The sequence below is a fragment of the Ischnura elegans genome, chromosome 8 (genome assembly GCF_921293095.1).
Source record: "Ischnura elegans chromosome 8, ioIscEleg1.1, whole genome shotgun sequence".
NCBI classification, from domain to species: domain Eukaryota; kingdom Metazoa; phylum Arthropoda; class Insecta; order Odonata; family Coenagrionidae; genus Ischnura; species Ischnura elegans.
The window spans coordinates 114,181,019-114,198,443 of record NC_060253.1 but is presented as its reverse complement, the minus strand read 5'-3'; the positions used below and the strand labels follow the sequence as shown (position 1 = coordinate 114,198,443).

At 39.2% G+C, this 17,425-nt stretch overlaps 2 protein-coding genes across 3 annotated transcripts in view; one reads left to right on the top strand and one right to left on the bottom strand.

Annotated features, from left to right (window-relative positions):
- LOC124163613 (phosphatidylinositol 4-kinase beta) overlaps nucleotides 1-17,425 on the top strand; it is a 176,795-nt gene that overhangs the window by 54,526 nt on the left and 104,844 nt on the right. The window lies entirely within an intron of this gene.
- Nucleotides 1,753-3,910, bottom strand: LOC124163614. Its single transcript, XM_046540633.1, has 3 exons — nucleotides 2,809-3,910; nucleotides 2,260-2,687; nucleotides 1,753-2,147 (listed from the first exon to the last, which is right to left on the bottom strand). The coding sequence occupies exons 1-3, from the start codon at nucleotides 3,488-3,490 to the stop codon at nucleotides 1,893-1,895; spliced, it is 1,365 nt and encodes a 454-aa protein (XP_046396589.1). The 5' UTR covers nucleotides 3,491-3,910; the 3' UTR covers nucleotides 1,753-1,892.

Genomic DNA, 17,425 nt, shown 5'->3' with positions numbered 1-17,425 from the left:
ATCTGCGTAATATATTTTGCGAAGTACTTTCAAGTAAATATCTTTTGAAACATGACTAATTTTGATTGAAATCGTTGATCGTTTATATTGCAGTGCATACACTTAATGTATTATATCAATGACGTCGTGAGCAGAACACTCAAAATAGAACTTTATTATCGTGAAACAACACCTGTTATAATAACATTATTTTGCATGATTAACAAATTTGTTTACGTGCAGATAAATGCACTCGATAAAAGAAAAAGTTTTCCACAAGCAAGGTCGTTCCACCACCTTCTACCATTTTCTTTGTCTGCAGACACAAATGCGATACGATTTATCACCTACCTTCCACGAAATGCACTGGTACAATAACGATAAACAAACATAAACCAATTGTGTCTTGGTATGGTATTTGGAGGAGGCAACCGACAGCTGAGGTTATTTGTGCCATGAGGGTAGAGTTCAGCCGCGTAGTAAAGAACCTTCTCGGCGAACGGTGGGCGGAGCTAAGGCTACCTACCCCACCTCCCGGCCCTGCTTCCCCTTCTCTACTCTCTCTCTCACACACTTGAGGAGAGGCAAACCGTGTTGCCAAGTTTCCTCCGGCGGACAAAAGATAGGCACGAAACTACATTGTAGCCGCAGTGGAGGGATATAATTTAACCCTTAAGTAGGCGTCCGGGGGTATCTCGGACTCCGACGCATTTATTTTGTGCAATAACTTTTTAGTTGTGTAATAGGCCTTATGGATGTATTCAGACATACAAATTTACAATTTTAATGCCCAAAGGGTCACAGCGACCCCCCGCTCCTACTGATGTTATACTTTCTGTTCATTACTTCGTCGTTTAGTATTTGAATACGAAAATGAAATAAAAAACTCAAAACTACTTTTTCTCGCAGAGGAATTGGTCTTTTCCACAATTTTTATCTAATAAACCTTGTCATATGCTTCATTTTGCTCTGCGATACAGCATTAATCAAGCAAAACTGCAACTTAGATTGGGCGAATTAGGAATAAAATGGTCGAAGATGTGAACAATGGATTACCCCGATATTTTTTCCTCGGCAAAGTTAAAGCGGCAGCGGTGGAAAGTTAAAATGCCGAAGTATTGGAATAATTCCGAGAATTTTTTAAGCAAAAAGTGATCTCGTCAGTTGATAAGTTCCGGGAGAACATTTTATCCTAAGAAAGAGTGTACGTGGGGGATACTAAGGGGTCGGGATTACTGTGCTTTCACCAGGAGGGCAAGGCTCCACTTCGTCGCTCGGTATTCTCACTGATTGATCATACCCTATTGTTCAAATTTCCGAATTTACAAGAAGGGTATGTTGTGGGCAAGGTAATAAGCTGGGCATGGGAGAGTAGGGTGAGCGTTCCCCTGGTCACTCAGGTTCCCTGCTGAGACGTCTCTTTGTCCGATTCCGCTTCCACCAGAGGTTGGTGTACACCTTTGTCAATGGCTCTTTGTCTCGGAAACTCTTTGGGATAGTAAGAAGGCCATTAAGGATGGGGAAAATGGGCTTGGGCACACCTACACAATGCAGAAAATGTTTATTGGGGAAGTCCATTTCATATCAGGTTTTCCCAAACAACCCCAAACTCTTCTTCCCAGGACCCACTCCCCTACTCACCTCTACACATTCCTTTTCCTATCTTCCCCCGTCCTTGCACAACTTCATATTGCACATATACAGAGGAAATAATTCATTTTATACCATTTCTTACCGTAAAACGCCACCAAATTTTATGCAAAGATAAGGATATTCAAGAAAATCAAGTTTATTAGAAATCAACTGTTACATATTTTTAAACAATTATTAAATATGCTTAGAAATGGTGTATTAATTGAGTGATTAGGAGAAATAATTTCCGGAAATGTACAATTTAAAAATACCTAGCCAATTCAAATTGTGCATTCGCTCTCTTCCGAGGATGTCAATGACATGTCGGAGTCTCCACTAGTCTCACTGCCACTGAGTTCCACAATTATTTTGTCTATTTCTTCGTCCATCAGTGCGTCAGTTTTCCAATATTCCTCTTCGATTTTCTTGACGTGTGCGCACACTTTCGTCCATTTCTCCGTGGAATATTCGGAACAAATTTTTTTAAACAATTCCGCTTTCTTGTCCAGTGATGTCGCCTCCAAATTGTGACGCACCTAAAGGAATACAGAAAATGTGTAGTAATTAACAAATTTAAATAGATGTAGATAACATTTGACATAAAAAACAAATTGAATAAATGCAATGGCAGTTATTCTTCGAGATTACCTGTTCTTTGAGGTCACCCCAAACCATTTCAATGGGATTGAGGTCAGGATGGTAAGGGGGTAAACGAATCACTTCGTGCCCAGACTCCCGTAATAATTCGTCGATGACAAATATTTTTTGCACATCTCTAGACTTTGCCAACTGTAAGAGCTGTGGCTTTCTCATATCCAGGGAGAATGGAATATTATTTGTCTTTAACCAGTTCTGCACATCAACTTTCAAGCTTGTCGACGTTGGGCGTTTGTTTTTCTGTACGCAATGGTAGGATGCATTATCCATTACGATGACACTGTTCAGTGGAATATTGGGAATGACTGCATCTGTTAGCCATTTGGTAAAATTTTTGGAGTTCATTTCATCATGGAAATCTCCACTTTTCTGATGTGACTTGAAAATGAGTAATGCATTTTTAATGAATCCTGCTTCACCTAGAAGAAACAAAGCAATCGTGAAAACATTTTCTACTACCCTGACGATAGAATTAAAACAATTGACACTGACGCAATTATGTGTCTAAAAGAGTTAATTTTGCTAATAAAGTATAATTACCTCCAGCATGTGCAAAAATCAACCGTCGTCCCTTCCCTATGGGTTCAATCACACCGATCTCTTCACGGGACTGCCAGCATTTTGAACTCACATGATTTTCATGTAAGTAGGTTTCGTCCAAGTAGACGATGTTCTTCCCCTCTTCTCTGCAGCTCCTGATCTTTCGTAAGTATTTCTCCCTCCATGCAGCAATCTCGGGCCTCTCAATTAGGATTTTCCTCTTGGACTGACAGCTTTTCCAACGGAACCCTAACTCCAAAAGTATCTCCCGTAAGTAGGTCCTTTGGCAGTCAAGGGTTCCGTCTTCTTTCAACGCTTCCAAAAGGTTCTTCACGGTTGGCAATGTTTTACGAACTGCGTAAAACTCGTGAACTTTCCTACGAATGCAGCATTTTGCGAAGTCGTCCAGCTCTATTCGCTTCTTTCGTTCGCCCCTTTTCCCCTTAGGCGTTGAAAATGACAATTTTCCTTTCTCCTCAGATAATTTTCCTTCGCTTGCAATTCTCATCACCGTGGAGGCACTAACTCCCGTAGCCTGGCTTGTAGCTGACACCACGTTCAACGTTAGTGCTTCCTCCGATTTCAACTCGTTCAAAAAACGGCTAACTCTATACACGATTTCTCGAGCCTGACTTTTGAGGGGCCTACCTCGGGCAGGTGAAGATTTCGACGAGCTGGCCATTGCAAATAAGCAATACCAGAGTTAAAGAACTCAAACTCAGTTAACAAGAACCAAAGCCGTAAAACCAAATAGAGTAACCGAAACGGAAGCGTAAGTCAAAATATTACTAGAAAGAAACCCAATTCAAAATCCAAAAAGAATGTCCAAAGCAGTGTCAATACGAGAGTTAAAGGACTCAACAAGAACCAAAGCCGTAAAACCAAATAGAGTAACCAAAACGGAAGCGTAAGTCAAAATATTACTAGAAAGAAACCCAAATCAAAATCCAAAAAGAATGTCCGAAGCAGTGTCAAAAGTCAGGCGCGCAAAACCGAGAGAGAACCGTAACGAATAGAGCTGGCAACAATAATGAAGTGACACGGGTAGGGGAGGCTCGGCAGGGGAAGGAAGGAGCCTTGAGTGGGGGTAGCCGAGGACAGAGAGGGGGTGCGCGGATATTTTCGCGCAGGTTCTTTTCAAAGCGGCACATCTATAGTGTAAGGAAAGGAAGGGTGGAGAGAAACCTGGCATCGGCATAAGCCTGCTCTTAACGAAAGGCACCAAGGGGACCACAGCTTAACGTCCCATCCGACGGACGGAGGGTTGCACTTGAAATGTCCTCCACTCAACACTCAAGCAGGGATCGGTCAGTCTCTGAAAATTCTCTGCCGCTGCCGGGATTTGAACCCGGGCCCACCGGGTGGGAAGCCAACACTCTAGCAACCACACCAATCCGATCCCCCAATTGTATCTTTCCTCCAATGGAAACATTGGAGGAAAGATACAACTGCGATACAGCATTATCAATAATTGTTTGAATTTTCAGTAAACAAATACCATAATAATGGATTGATCACATAAATGCTGTTAGTATGAAGAAAAGTGTGGCTTGGTCAGTTGTGTATTGGAAAAATGATTGACAAAGTAATAATTTACATGATTTTGATTCAGTACGGGGCTTATAATTTGAACGGCTAGTTTTTTGATAAGGTAAGAGAATTTAGTGATGCAAAAAAACATAGCATTCTTTCTGAATTCATGCTTCAGTTTCCCAGATAGAATTATCTCTGTCCCCACACAAATATTGTTTCTATATAAGTGTTGATAATAGGTAGAAGTCTGTGAATTTCGTGAGACGCGATATGGCGAAATAACGCGAAATAACATGAAATAACGCAAAATTGGTAAATAAAAACGAAATTTTGCGTTTTTTGTGATTTTAGGTGGATCAGCGAAAAAATCACATCTAATGAGTCATAATCTATTAAAGCCTAAACCTTCATTGTTTAACGCTGCCGACGTTCATTTGCTCTATTTCATATAGATTCCATGGTCAATTGGCTCGTTTAGTCTCACACATAATGCATCCGCGTAATATTGCGCAACGTAGTGATTTCTCCGCCAAAATTTGTCGTTTCATTTATCACAGCCTCTCTCTTCGATTCCCATGTATCAATCCTGAAATATTTAGAATGAGGTGCTTTCTCACCCGAAGAATTAGATATTATGAATTAAAAATGTGCGGAAAGAAATTTAACGCGGGCGGGGAAGAGCGGAAGTACAAGCTCATGCACCGGTACGCGTCAATGCCGAGTAGTAATTCCGGTGACTCACCGCGACGCATTAGACAGCGTTATTGGATAACTCGTTGCAGGAAAACCTTGAGTGTGGGTCTAATGTAACAATTTCGTTGACTGAAACACGGCCACTGGCTGGGACCAGGCCGCCGTTCACGGCACAGCCTACAGCGTGTCAGAGAGTCGTCTCGTCTGAAAGCGGGCTGAATTTCACGGTGTCGTGACGTGAACGGCGGCCGGCTAAAATTCGATTCATTAGAAAACGGTCTCAACGTAGCACTGCCTGTATTCTGACGGCGCACTGCAGGGCCAGGCCGGCGCCGTGGTGACCACGGCGGCCGTCAACGGTGCCGTGTGGACAACTGCGCGATTTGATTCGTTTAAAGATATCCATAGACACGTATGGTTATTTGAAAGCACAAAGCACTAGCAGTTGGGGGAAGGGAAGGAAGGAACAGAAAGGATAGGAGGAGAGGGGGTTCTCCTTATTAGCGAACGTCGGATATGTGGCTCTCCACTGCAAAAAAAATCATTTCGACATTGGCCAAATCCAATACAGTAAAACTTTGATTTTACGCAGTTGGAGGGACCGAAATATGGGCACTGTGTAAAATCAAAGTGTGTAAAATCAAGAGTTCGTATTGAGGAGGAGTATAGTTTTCAGGATAACACTTGCTCATTATTTTTAGAAGGGTTAGTCGTACACTTTTGTACATGTAGTTCTGATTTAAGCCAGAACCGGAACCAGAAAAAGTCTCATACGTGAGGTCTTACGGTAAAAGAGCATGAAATCCTTTTCAATCGCATCAGATATAAGTTTCCCGGATTCAATTACTCATTTGGAGGCAAGAAAATGAAGTCTAATAATCTTATTTACTCACAAGCAACACCACAGATGACGTGTTACCTTAAAAGAAACAACGTTGCATTCCTGAAAAATGTTTCCCATGGCTGAACAACATGGTTGAATTGCCAGCATTTCTGGCACTAAGATTACTTCTGTTACCCTGGAGAAATTTCGGAATGGTGATACTAAATGCTCGCAAAGAAGCTAATTTTCGAAAATATTCTCATTTAAAGAAGTTTTCAGGATATCCGTTTACCCACCTGCAGGCAAACAAAAATCGGAGATAGAAGAAATGAGATATCTGAGGATAGTCATCCAAATTAACCCCATTAACAAGGAGCAAAATTTCGCTAATGCATCACCAAGGCTTGACACCCTGTGGGCCTGGGTTCAAGTCCTGGCAGTAACAGAAACTTATCAGAGATGGCCCTACCACTACTTGAGTGTAATGTGAAGGGCACTTCCATTGCACCACTCTGTCCATCAGATGGGACGTTAAGTCCTGGTCCCTTTTGAGCCTATCATTACAACCTGGCTAATGCCAACATAGGGTTCCTATCCCCCCAGCCCTTACTTCATGGCACTAATAACCCTAGCTGTTGGTTACCTCCTTCCAAATTGCTTACTATAGATAATATGGAGCACACAGGACCCGGGATATTCGGAAATTCAGATTTTTCCGGTGTTTAGATCACTTTTTTTAAGCGAGCTATTTAAATAACCGCGCAACTACAGCCATGCCGCCAGTGATGAATAAAAAAAATGATTAATAGTCCGGAACAATTTTCTCTCTTTATAATTTTTACGCATTAAAATAGCATTTTCCCATGAAATTTTAGCATTAGTAGATTGAATCTACCGGGTATGGCTTCTCTTTCGGCATTTTTCCGCGAATTCAGCGCCGGGACCTTCGACTCACGAGCCGTGTGGCTCATCTTCGCGTAATATTTTGCTTCCCCATATCTGATAACAACACCGGTCACTTTTTGCATTTCTATTTAATGGTGCTACGCCATTCCTGAGTTTAAAGGGACTGCCTTATCATTCACATCTTGAATTTGACTTCAATGATTACATGACGATTGACGACGCGAGTAATTCTCCGAGGGCATTAACTCCCGTTCCGTTAAAAATAAACGCTTTCCACCTAGCGGAGTTAAGCTAATAGCTATTTAAGTCCAACCATGTCTAATTTAAATCCGCTGCCAATGAGATACGAGTTGAGTCAGTCCTGATAAGCGCGCTGCGCAAGCAACTTTCCCTCGTCTCCATTTGTCCCACTGATGTGGGGTTAGCCCGCGGAATGAGACAACATATGCTGCTTTTACCATCGTGTTGAATCACCATCGACTTAGGGATAGATATTCCGTAGTTCATAATTCTGGATTAACGACCATCTACTGTAATTACAATAAATATGTTACAAACAGCGTCGATCAAAAGTCGAATAATAAACGAAAGGTGACAATGTTAATATCTCCGGCGATCATCTGTCTTAATCAAAATAAGTTACGCATATACGGCGATTGCCGTGTGTTTTAGGTTTCGATATCCTTCTACGGCGAATTTTAACTAAGAGCGATATTCGCGTTCGTAAAGGAGCCTGAAATATTACTGAGAGGGCGCAGGGGGAAGCAATAATTAGATTCGCGATGTTTTTAGTGTCACGGTCAACAGCACGACGTCATTTCAACCGTTCCTGTATTTATTTTTGCAACTCATTGAGACGAAATAATAACCTCACTTCATATTGCTCCAGTCAGATTTTCAAAACAAGCCGAAAGACAACTGCGTAAAATCAAGATTAGCGGGCTCTTTGAGGCTGGGGTTATGCTGCGCAAAATCGAAAAACTGCGTAAAATCAAGAAAAGATGTGAAATCGAGGTTTCACTATTGCAATTCCCTATGCTTTCCGGCCGAACTTGAGTGTCGCTGCGTAAAAATGAGACTTGATGTAAAATCGAAGTGCGCAAAATCGAAGTTTTACTGTATCTAATTCTTGAGGTGAGAAAGCATCTCATTCTAGATATTTCAGGATCGATGAATGGGAAATAATTTTTCAAGTTTCTTTGAATCCGATTGTTTTGTTATGTGTGCTTCTTTCACTGCCTTTCCTGACCGATTGGCAATAGCTGTAATCAAAACTATGCGATTTTGTTATATCTAGCTGCTGTCCTACCTTCCCTGAACACCTGGGTGAGGGGTATCGAAAGGGAACCCACGACATGAAAAATTTCGGCCAATTTGTAAGTTATACAGTACTATGGTTATACCGTAGCTACCCAGCACTCAGTTTGAAAATGCCATCGTGATAGGTTGTGTTCTGTGGTGTACTGTTTTTTTATTGTAGTTCCAGCTTTAAATATCGAACAAAGGATAGGAATTTTAAAATGCCAAAAGCTAGTGATACTGTTCATACCAGGACAAGTGAATTCAGCACAGAAGGATTTTATGTGAAAGACAGAGTATTACTGTGCAAAGTTTGCGATAAAAGATTTTCATTTGAAAGATATGGCACTTTGTTAAAGCACATCAGTAGTGATATGTATACATAAACGTGCAAAAGAAAGGGGACCCACAAAGCAACGTCTATCATATGAACACACAGTCGCTCAGTCAAAGAAAGCAAAGGAGGAGCTTGTTGTTGCTACTACAGAAGCATTTTTAAAGGCTTTCTTTAGTGCAGTGAAACTTTACAATCCAAAAATTCAGGAATGGCTCTCGAAGTACATATGAGGTAGTGGGAATTTGCCGTTTGCCAATTGTATTCACCAAGACTACATGCTTGAACCATTCATATACCTTGAACCAATATAATTGAACCATTTCTTTCATTTAGTGTATCAGAAATTTTGTACAATCAAAATTGTGTTCAATGTTATGCAAAATTCTTAATAAAAGTATAAGTATTCATGAAACATGTACCATAAAATAATAAAACGCCTATAAACGTGGGCAAATTGTAGCATTATAATAGCACCGCCAAGATTTTCTATAATACCGAAATCACACGGTTTTAAAACGAATTTTAGCAAAAAATAAAACCACTTTCACGGACCTCTAACAATAGGTAATTAAGTCTATCAGTGAGACAACGTCAGGGAAGTATCACTCACCCTCCAGGGATTTTAGTGAAATTTTGAGAGGAGATATGCACGAATATAGGCATGGACATTTAGAGGGTTTTATATTCGGCAATGCGAGACTCAATAATTCCTTTGACGAAGTTCTGCAGCCTTCCACAATATGGTACTGTCACAAAGGCAATTTGAAAGATAATATCGCCGATAGTATTTTGTTGGAGGAGATGATACTAAGCTGTGAAACTTATTGGGCTCCATTTAATGAGGCAAAGAAATATTATCCGTATTTCCACACTGATAAGTTGATGCAATAGTGGAGAAAATTTATGCAGTTGGAACCTTTTGTTCAGAGTTTCTTATTTCAGGAATGAAGAGCATAAGAAAGGAAATGTTTGCGCATATTAACATGCGAAAAGAATAACATAAAATAATTCACCTTCTCAGTCTATTTAATCAACTCAAACATTCTCCTGTGAACAGGTGTTTTTGATGTACGCTGAAAATAGGGTATTATCAGGCCAATTCTGAAGTAAACGACCCCGTAGACACTCCTACAAATTATTTTTCCGTTGGTGGAAGTTTTTTAACTTCTGAAAACATTTCACCAATTTTCAATCGAAGGGAAATACAGTAAAACTTTGAATTTACGCAGTTGGAGGTACCAAAATTGAGTTTTTAGTTTATTCAACTAAAAACTCAATTTTGCAAAATGTGAACTATTGGATATCAGAGGAGTTGCATTGCATTGGTTAATAACATACCTTGCAAACAGACACCAGAAAGTGGCCTTTCGTAAGAATGGCAAAATCTACCTCTCTTCATCCCAAAATCCCTCCCCATCCCCATCCTTCCTCCGCAACTGTAAATTCAAAATGTATAAAATCAAGAGTTGGTATTTTGGAGGAGTGTAGTTTTTAGGATAAAAATTGCCCTTTATTATTAGAACACTTAGTCAAACACTTTTGTAAAGTCCATGTCTTGCTCATGGTGTTGGGTTCTAAAATTAATAATTTAAAATTCTTCAGCTCAAGGCCATCCACTTTATGAACAGTAGCATTGTCAATAATTAGCAGTACGTTTTGATTTCCTCCACCACATTTCCACTCAACATATAGAACTTGTTGCATACTAAAGTTCCACAGACTTCCATGCTTGCTAATTTGGATGATACTTTTCTGGCAGTGGAAATTTTTCTGATATTTTTAAAGCAGCTTGGCTTAAGAGCTTTAACAATGACAACAGGTTTCAATTTGTTGCTACCATCTTGGTTTGTGCTGAGAAGTACTGCCAGGCATTCCTTGCTTCTTTGTGCTCCATGACATTTCTTTCCTTTGTGATGCATTGTTCTGTCCGGAAGACCTTTCCAGGAGAGACCTGTTTCATCTGTATTACATCGGCTTTGTGGTGCAAAGAATTCAATGATTGACTTATTAATTTGATGCCACTTGCTAACCAAGTTATTATCTACTTTCCCTTCTCCACATTCACCATGGTAGCTAATGGTTTAACTCTTTTCGAAATTGCCCAACTATCCCAAAGAGCCCTGGTGTGAGGTCCAAATTTCTTGGGAGTTTGTTTCAGTGGCAATCACTAAAAAAGGCAAACAATGTCTCTTCAAATTCTGCATACTTTCCTGAGGACACATATGGTGACTTCGTGTGACTTACTTGACATGACATTGGACGTTGAAGCATCATTAAGTAAGGGATAATGTATATCCAGAGGATTGGGTATTTTTAGGAAGGAGTGGTTGAATGCATTAGATATTTCAATCAGATCAGTTATGCTGCTACCATAATCATCACTAATTTCTGATGGTAAATCAACAACATTGTATCCGGTGTTGTTCTTTATAATATCCCATGCCACTTGAGAATAGGTAGAAGCGTTCTTTATTCGTTGGTCATTATACTCCTTTATAGACCTCTTTATTAAGTGCCTGTACTTCTTTTTCAAAAGGGAGTATTGCTGATGCATAGCTTCATCTTTGGAAGACATTATATGTAGAGATGTGCGAATAGTATCTTCAAATACCTGAATACTAGAAAGTATTCGATATTCGAGATCTCGAATATTTATGCTTAAGTAACGATCTGGAATACTTTGAATTTTGCACCTTACACTGTCGCATGCACGTTGTTGGTAGTTGACTTGGAAAAATGTAGAGAACTCGAGTCGTTTAGTGCATGCAGTGCCGTTTTAGGCAAGTTGACGAACTACATCGAATTCGGGGATTAGAGCAGTGAAAAGAGTTCGACGTGGGGAACTGAAAATGATCGGGTGAAAAAATCCGAAAACCCCCACCAGGAGAACCTCAGTGCCGTGGGATAGTAACTATGTAGCACAATTCCCAAAATCCGCTACCCCCTCCATCCATCAGCCCTCGGCCCCTCCTCCAACGCTTTCCGCCTCTCCGAAATCAAACAAAAGGCCCCAGCTTACGCAGGGTTCGTATTAGGAAGACCATAAATGAAAAGCTTCAAAAGAAAATGTCAAGTTACAGGAGAGTAATAGAATCGTGTTTCACCCTTCCCTCTTTCTCCCCCACTGACCTTTTCCTGCCTACCTGCTTCGAAGTTCCCCATTTCTGGAGGTCAACTGCTGCATGAGTCATCTATTAGCCCAAAAGGTGTCTAACAATGACTTTTGGCAGTTGATATTACACCTTGATTGGATTGTAATATTAGAAATGTGCGTGTAATTTATAAAAGAATAAGACCAAACACGACGTACGTATCTCTGACTTTATATAACCCATTTACGGCCAACGTTGCGAAAATGGAACATTATTGAGAAATGCAAAAAAAATGTTTCAATTGAATTTTATTAATGTAGAATTCGCTTTTTTCAATAAAAATAAGTGTAAACTGATTTTTAATGAGATTATGATGACATTTAATAAGTATTTAGATACTTATAAAAATACTCAAAATGTGTCAATTTTCGAGTCTCCTGTTAAGCAAGATAAATAATTTTTCCTAAGAGTAACTATTCCCATTATTAAGTTTTTTATTCGTCCATGTGGACGTAAAAATTTCAATTAATAGATATTAACCCATTTATGCCTAGTGTTCCATTTTTGGAACACCTGACGCGACTTTCTAATTTAATTATTACGACTCATTTTACAGCAATATGCTACGGTTTTTCTTTCTGAACCTCTTTATAAAGATATATTTTATTACGGGGCGCAAAGAATCAGTCAGTTTGGCCAACCCATCGCAGTCAGTGTATTGCTATATATTGGTCTTTTTTTTCAAGGCAGTTTTTCTGAGACCATCTCAAATGTTATATTAATAACTTTTTGCCATTACGCCCAAATGTTGTAAATTTTTCCCTGCATGTTCAGTAATAGATAACCTATAGTGCTATAAGAAGAAATTTTTGAAACAATGTATTTTGTTTTAGTTATAGGCTTTTATTTAACAGTGTTCCATTTTTGGAACACTAGGCAAATCCACTACTATCATGCGTGCATTGTGCATTCAGGCGCATGAAATATTCACTTTAATTTTAAAAGAAGTCAGCAATTAGCTTTTATGCGACTGAGGGAAACTAAGATATGTCTTGGCTATAGTCAGTTTCCATTTCAGTGAAAGAATAAATACATCGATATCTGATCAATTGTGAACAGAGAGATGAAAACATATGAGTCACCTTGTGCACTCTTCCATTCAGGACCAAGGCCCCTGGGTCAAATTGACGTCATGAACACTAATCGATGAGCGAAGTGCGGCTGCTTGCACCCAATATGCATCTCCTTTTCTTTTTAGCAGAAAGTTTATCATAAGTGTTCGGGATACGCACTTGTCCTGCTCAAAGCCCCCCCCCCCTCCTGCCGTATCGGCCATTAGAGGGTTTTTCCCGAGTAATGCTTATATTCCTTTCCCTCTCCGTGTCAGAAGGCTGATTATAATGATGATGATGACTGTACACGGTGAATGATAATGCGTATGATCATGCTGAATGATGATGATTTCTTCGCTACACACAGGGAATGTTCATTCACCGTGTATAACGGAAAAATTCGCGAATGGACAGTACTGCGCATGATCATTTAGTGAATACTAGAACATGTTCTATTTTTCCCGCGTTATCCCATGAATGATCTCTTGATCATTCAACATGATCATTTGCATGTTCATTCACCGTGTATAGCGGTCTTAGAAATGGGAATTTTATCCTTTTAGTGTGCGCAAATGGAAGAAAGGCGATATGACTGCCCAGCCAGTAGGAAGTAGAGTTTCAGAAGAACAAATCACAAAAATGGAAACCCCTACAGAATATTTAGAACTCTTTTTGGGTACTGAAGTGATTGATATGATTATCAATTATTCCAATTTATATGCTGCAAGTAAGGGCGTAAACCTTGAACTGACTGTCGGTGATTTTTGGGAATGATTTTCCTGAGTGGCTACGCCTCTGTTCCGAGACGGCGTATGTTTTTGAAGCAAAGACCAGATTCAAATTATTCTCTAGCTACTAATGCAATCAGACGTTACCAATTTCAAACAATATTTTAAAATTTGCATGTTGCTGACAATTCCAACTTGAACCATATGGACAAATTTTCCAAGCTGCGACCTCTCATAGAGCAACTGAACATTTGCTGGTTTCAGCCTTATCAAGGAAAAAACCCGGACACTAAATACCAAGAATATGGTGTTTGGATGCCTCAATTGTTTTGCAATTTACTGATGAGGCACTCACAACGCAGGCTCCTGGTAAATACCAATTTGTGTTCGACAACTTTTTCACAAAAATTGCACTCCTTGATAAACTTCATTCAATGGGCCATCAAGCAACAAGCACAGCGAGAAAAGATCACGTTGACAAACCTCCTTTGGTACCTAATACTACCCTAAAGAAAAAAAAGATAAGGGAACATTTGATTACCGAATCGATGGCAAAGGCAATATTGTTTGCAGATGGAATGATAGCAGTGTTGTGACTGTTGCATCTTCTGGTGGCGGTATCAATCCTTTGCAACAGGTCAGTCGTTATTCTCAAAATCAGAAAAAAAGATACAAGTTACTCAGCCAAATTTAATAAAGGCCTATAATTAGTGTTTGGAAGTAGTGGACTGAGCTGATGAAAATATTGACTAGTATCGAGCATCGATCCGTGGAAAGAAATGGTACTCGTGCCCTCTGTTATTCTGTTTTGACCTGGCTTTACAAAATGCTTGTCAATTGCATAAAATAAAAGATGTGAAGCCAATTTATCTACTTTAATTTCGTCGCCGTGTGGCTTTTCACTATGGAGAGACATATGTTAATACCGCTGAGCCTGGTAGGAAAGTGAGACCATCCATATAACCTTGACTCACGTCATGACGGCATGAGTCATACGATTGTAAAGCAAGAAAAGCAAACTCGTTGTATCCATTGTCACAAAAATATCACTTAACAGTGTAAGAAATGCAATGTACCCTTTCATGTTAGATGTTCCCCTGAATACCACTCTTAATAGTGAGTAAATAAATGTCTGAATCAAATGATTTGCTTGTTATCATTGAGTACGTAATGGTAGTGGATTTGCCTAGTGTTCCATTTTTGGAACACCTCGTAATTAATAATTGGCAAGAGATACATTGATTTTTCTTTCGGATATTGTTTTCATACGTATTTTTATCTATAATATGTAAAAATCAGGGTAAAATTCGTATTTTTCAAACCTTCGGCATAAATGGGTTAAAGCTTATATTTCGTCAGGGAGTCAACATTAAGCGAAAATCAGATCCGGAAAATAATGTTGCGTTTTCGCAACGTTGGCCGAAACAGGTATCTATAGGCAGTTATGCAACCCGCATTACCACATATTTCCGTCACGTAGGATTATGCCGTTTTTACTGTCACATATAATCCTACGCCATTTTATGCCTCTTATTTGGTAGATATCGTCATATTTGATAATTAAAATTCTTAGATATTATATTTCCAATGGGATGCTGCATTCATCATCATTAGTCAACAATCCTAAGATTGGTTTGACGCAGCTCTCCATTTCTCTCTCCTATCCGCTAATCTTTTCATAGCTACATATTTCTTCTCTTTTACATCCTTTATAACCTGTCCTATATAACTCATTCGGTGCCGTCCCTTGCCCTTTTTCCCTTCCACTAGTCCTTCAACGATTGTCTTCATCAGACCATCGTGCCTCAAAATGTGGCCAACTAAGTTGTCCCTTCTTCTGCATAAGGTTTTTAGGAGGTTTCTCTTTTCTCCCACTCTCCTTAGCACTTCCTCGTTACTCACACGGTCAATCCATTTTATCTTCATCATTCTTCGGTAGCACCACATTTCGAATGCTTCCACTATTGACATCTCTGCTGCTGTCAACGTCCAAGCCTCGCTTCCATAGAGAAACATACTCCATATGTAGCATCTGATGAATTGTTTCCTTACTTCTATGCTGATATTTTCAGCTGTAAGAAGATTCTTCTTTTTGTAGAAAGCCCTCTTCGCCTGCGCTATTCTACTGTGTATTTCTTTCCTGCTCCGTCCATCGCTGGTAATTCGGCTTCCCAGGTAAGAGAACTCGTTCACCTCTTCAAGCTTATGCTTTCCTAGGTTGATGTTTGTTTTAGCCTCCTCTCTTTTGCTGCAAACTAATATCTTAGTCTTCTTTTTGTTGATTTTCAGCTGATATCTGGCCATTGTCCTTTCCATGTTTGTCAACGTCTTCTTCAAATCCTTCTCTGTCTCGGCTATGACTGCTATGTCGTCAGCAAATCGTTGCATACTAATTTTTTCTCCGTGGATATTGACACCCGAAGCTTTCTGCTTGATTTCGTTGATGGCTTTCTCTATGTAAACATTAAAAATTAAGGGGGAAAGCGCACAACCTTGTCTCACCCCTTTCTGCTTTAAGCTTCTGCACCGTTTGGTCCACATTTGATCACAGCTACTTGGTTTTTATACAAACTATGAATGATTCTACGATCATTGTAGAGTACGCCGATTTCTTTCAAAATTCTAAGCATTGAATTCCTGCTGAGATGCTGCATTATTTTACCTAAATCCAATATAAAATAGAGATGCATTACGGCTTGAAAGAAATGAGTCAAAGTGAATATTTTTATAGAAGATAACGCATTTTCCAGTTTTTAATTGACATTTTTATCACAACATTGAATTACAACAAATAATGACTATTTATGAATTACATGAAAGCATTTCGGGTGCAATGGAACACAAAACTTTGTACATTCAATCCGAATTAGTCCTTCCTTACTTCACGATTCAGCGATATCACCGACTTCCACAACAGGATATTGGGTGAATGAAGATGATAAGGCGTAGATTTGGTTCGGAAATGATTAAACGAAAATATATTTAGATTACTAAAAAATAATCTACACTTTTCAGACAATTCCTGTCAGGACAAAAATGACAGATTTGTAAATTATGACCTCAATTTGACGACTTGAATTAAAAATTATTACAATTCAGAATATTTGCGCATAAATTTTGAAATAATGAGCAAATGGTACCTTACTTTGGTCACTACAGTGCATAAATGTTCTTTTATAACAAGCTTTTTAGATTTTGCTTTTAACTTTGGTGCTTATGTTATTCAGACGGTTTTAGGGTTCAACCAGGCGATAGAAAATTACTTCCATCGAAATTTAGGATTGGAAGCAAGTGTTATTCTGGAATTTCTCAAGGTTATCCGTGATCCCTCGAATCATCATATGTTTTTCGATAACTTCTTTTCATCTTGAAGACTATTTATTGTTTTGAAAGAAAAAGGATTATTTGTCACTGGAGCCATACGTGAAAATATAACGGAGGAGTGCCTGATAGAATATAATAAAACCATCGACGTGAAACCGAGAGGAACATGAAAACAAACATTTGATAAAGCCGTAGGTCTTAGTATTGTTCGATGGAATGATAAATAGATTGTCCCTGTAGACAGCAATACAAGTTTTTCGCTTCCATTTGGCATGGGGAAAAGTTTCAGCAGAAAAAAGAAAATACTATTTCACATACTATTCTATGTTAATAAAAGAAAATACTATTCGTGTTATTGGGGAATATAGTAAATGTACATGTATAGTACATGGGAGGTGTGGACCTACTTGATAATGCATATGCAAATTACCGCACTAGAATTCAGGGGTAAAAAGGTCCTAGCTTATCAACTAACTGGACAGCGTTTGCACTAATGCCAGGAGATTGTACAGGTATTGCAACGGAAGTAAATTTCACTGGTAGACTTCAAATCGTATCTAGCAGGGACGCATCTAGAAAGTGAAGTGAATCAGTCAATAGATGACGTACTCCTATACAATTCGCGTCCATAAACATAGAAAAAGTTAGGCCATATCATTCATTGCAGATTCGTGAAGCATGAAGGGACGAATTTGGCCATAGAGTTTTAAAAAATTCAGTAGTTGCCGAAACACTGTAAAAACCAAACCATGTATGAAAGTACGAAACTT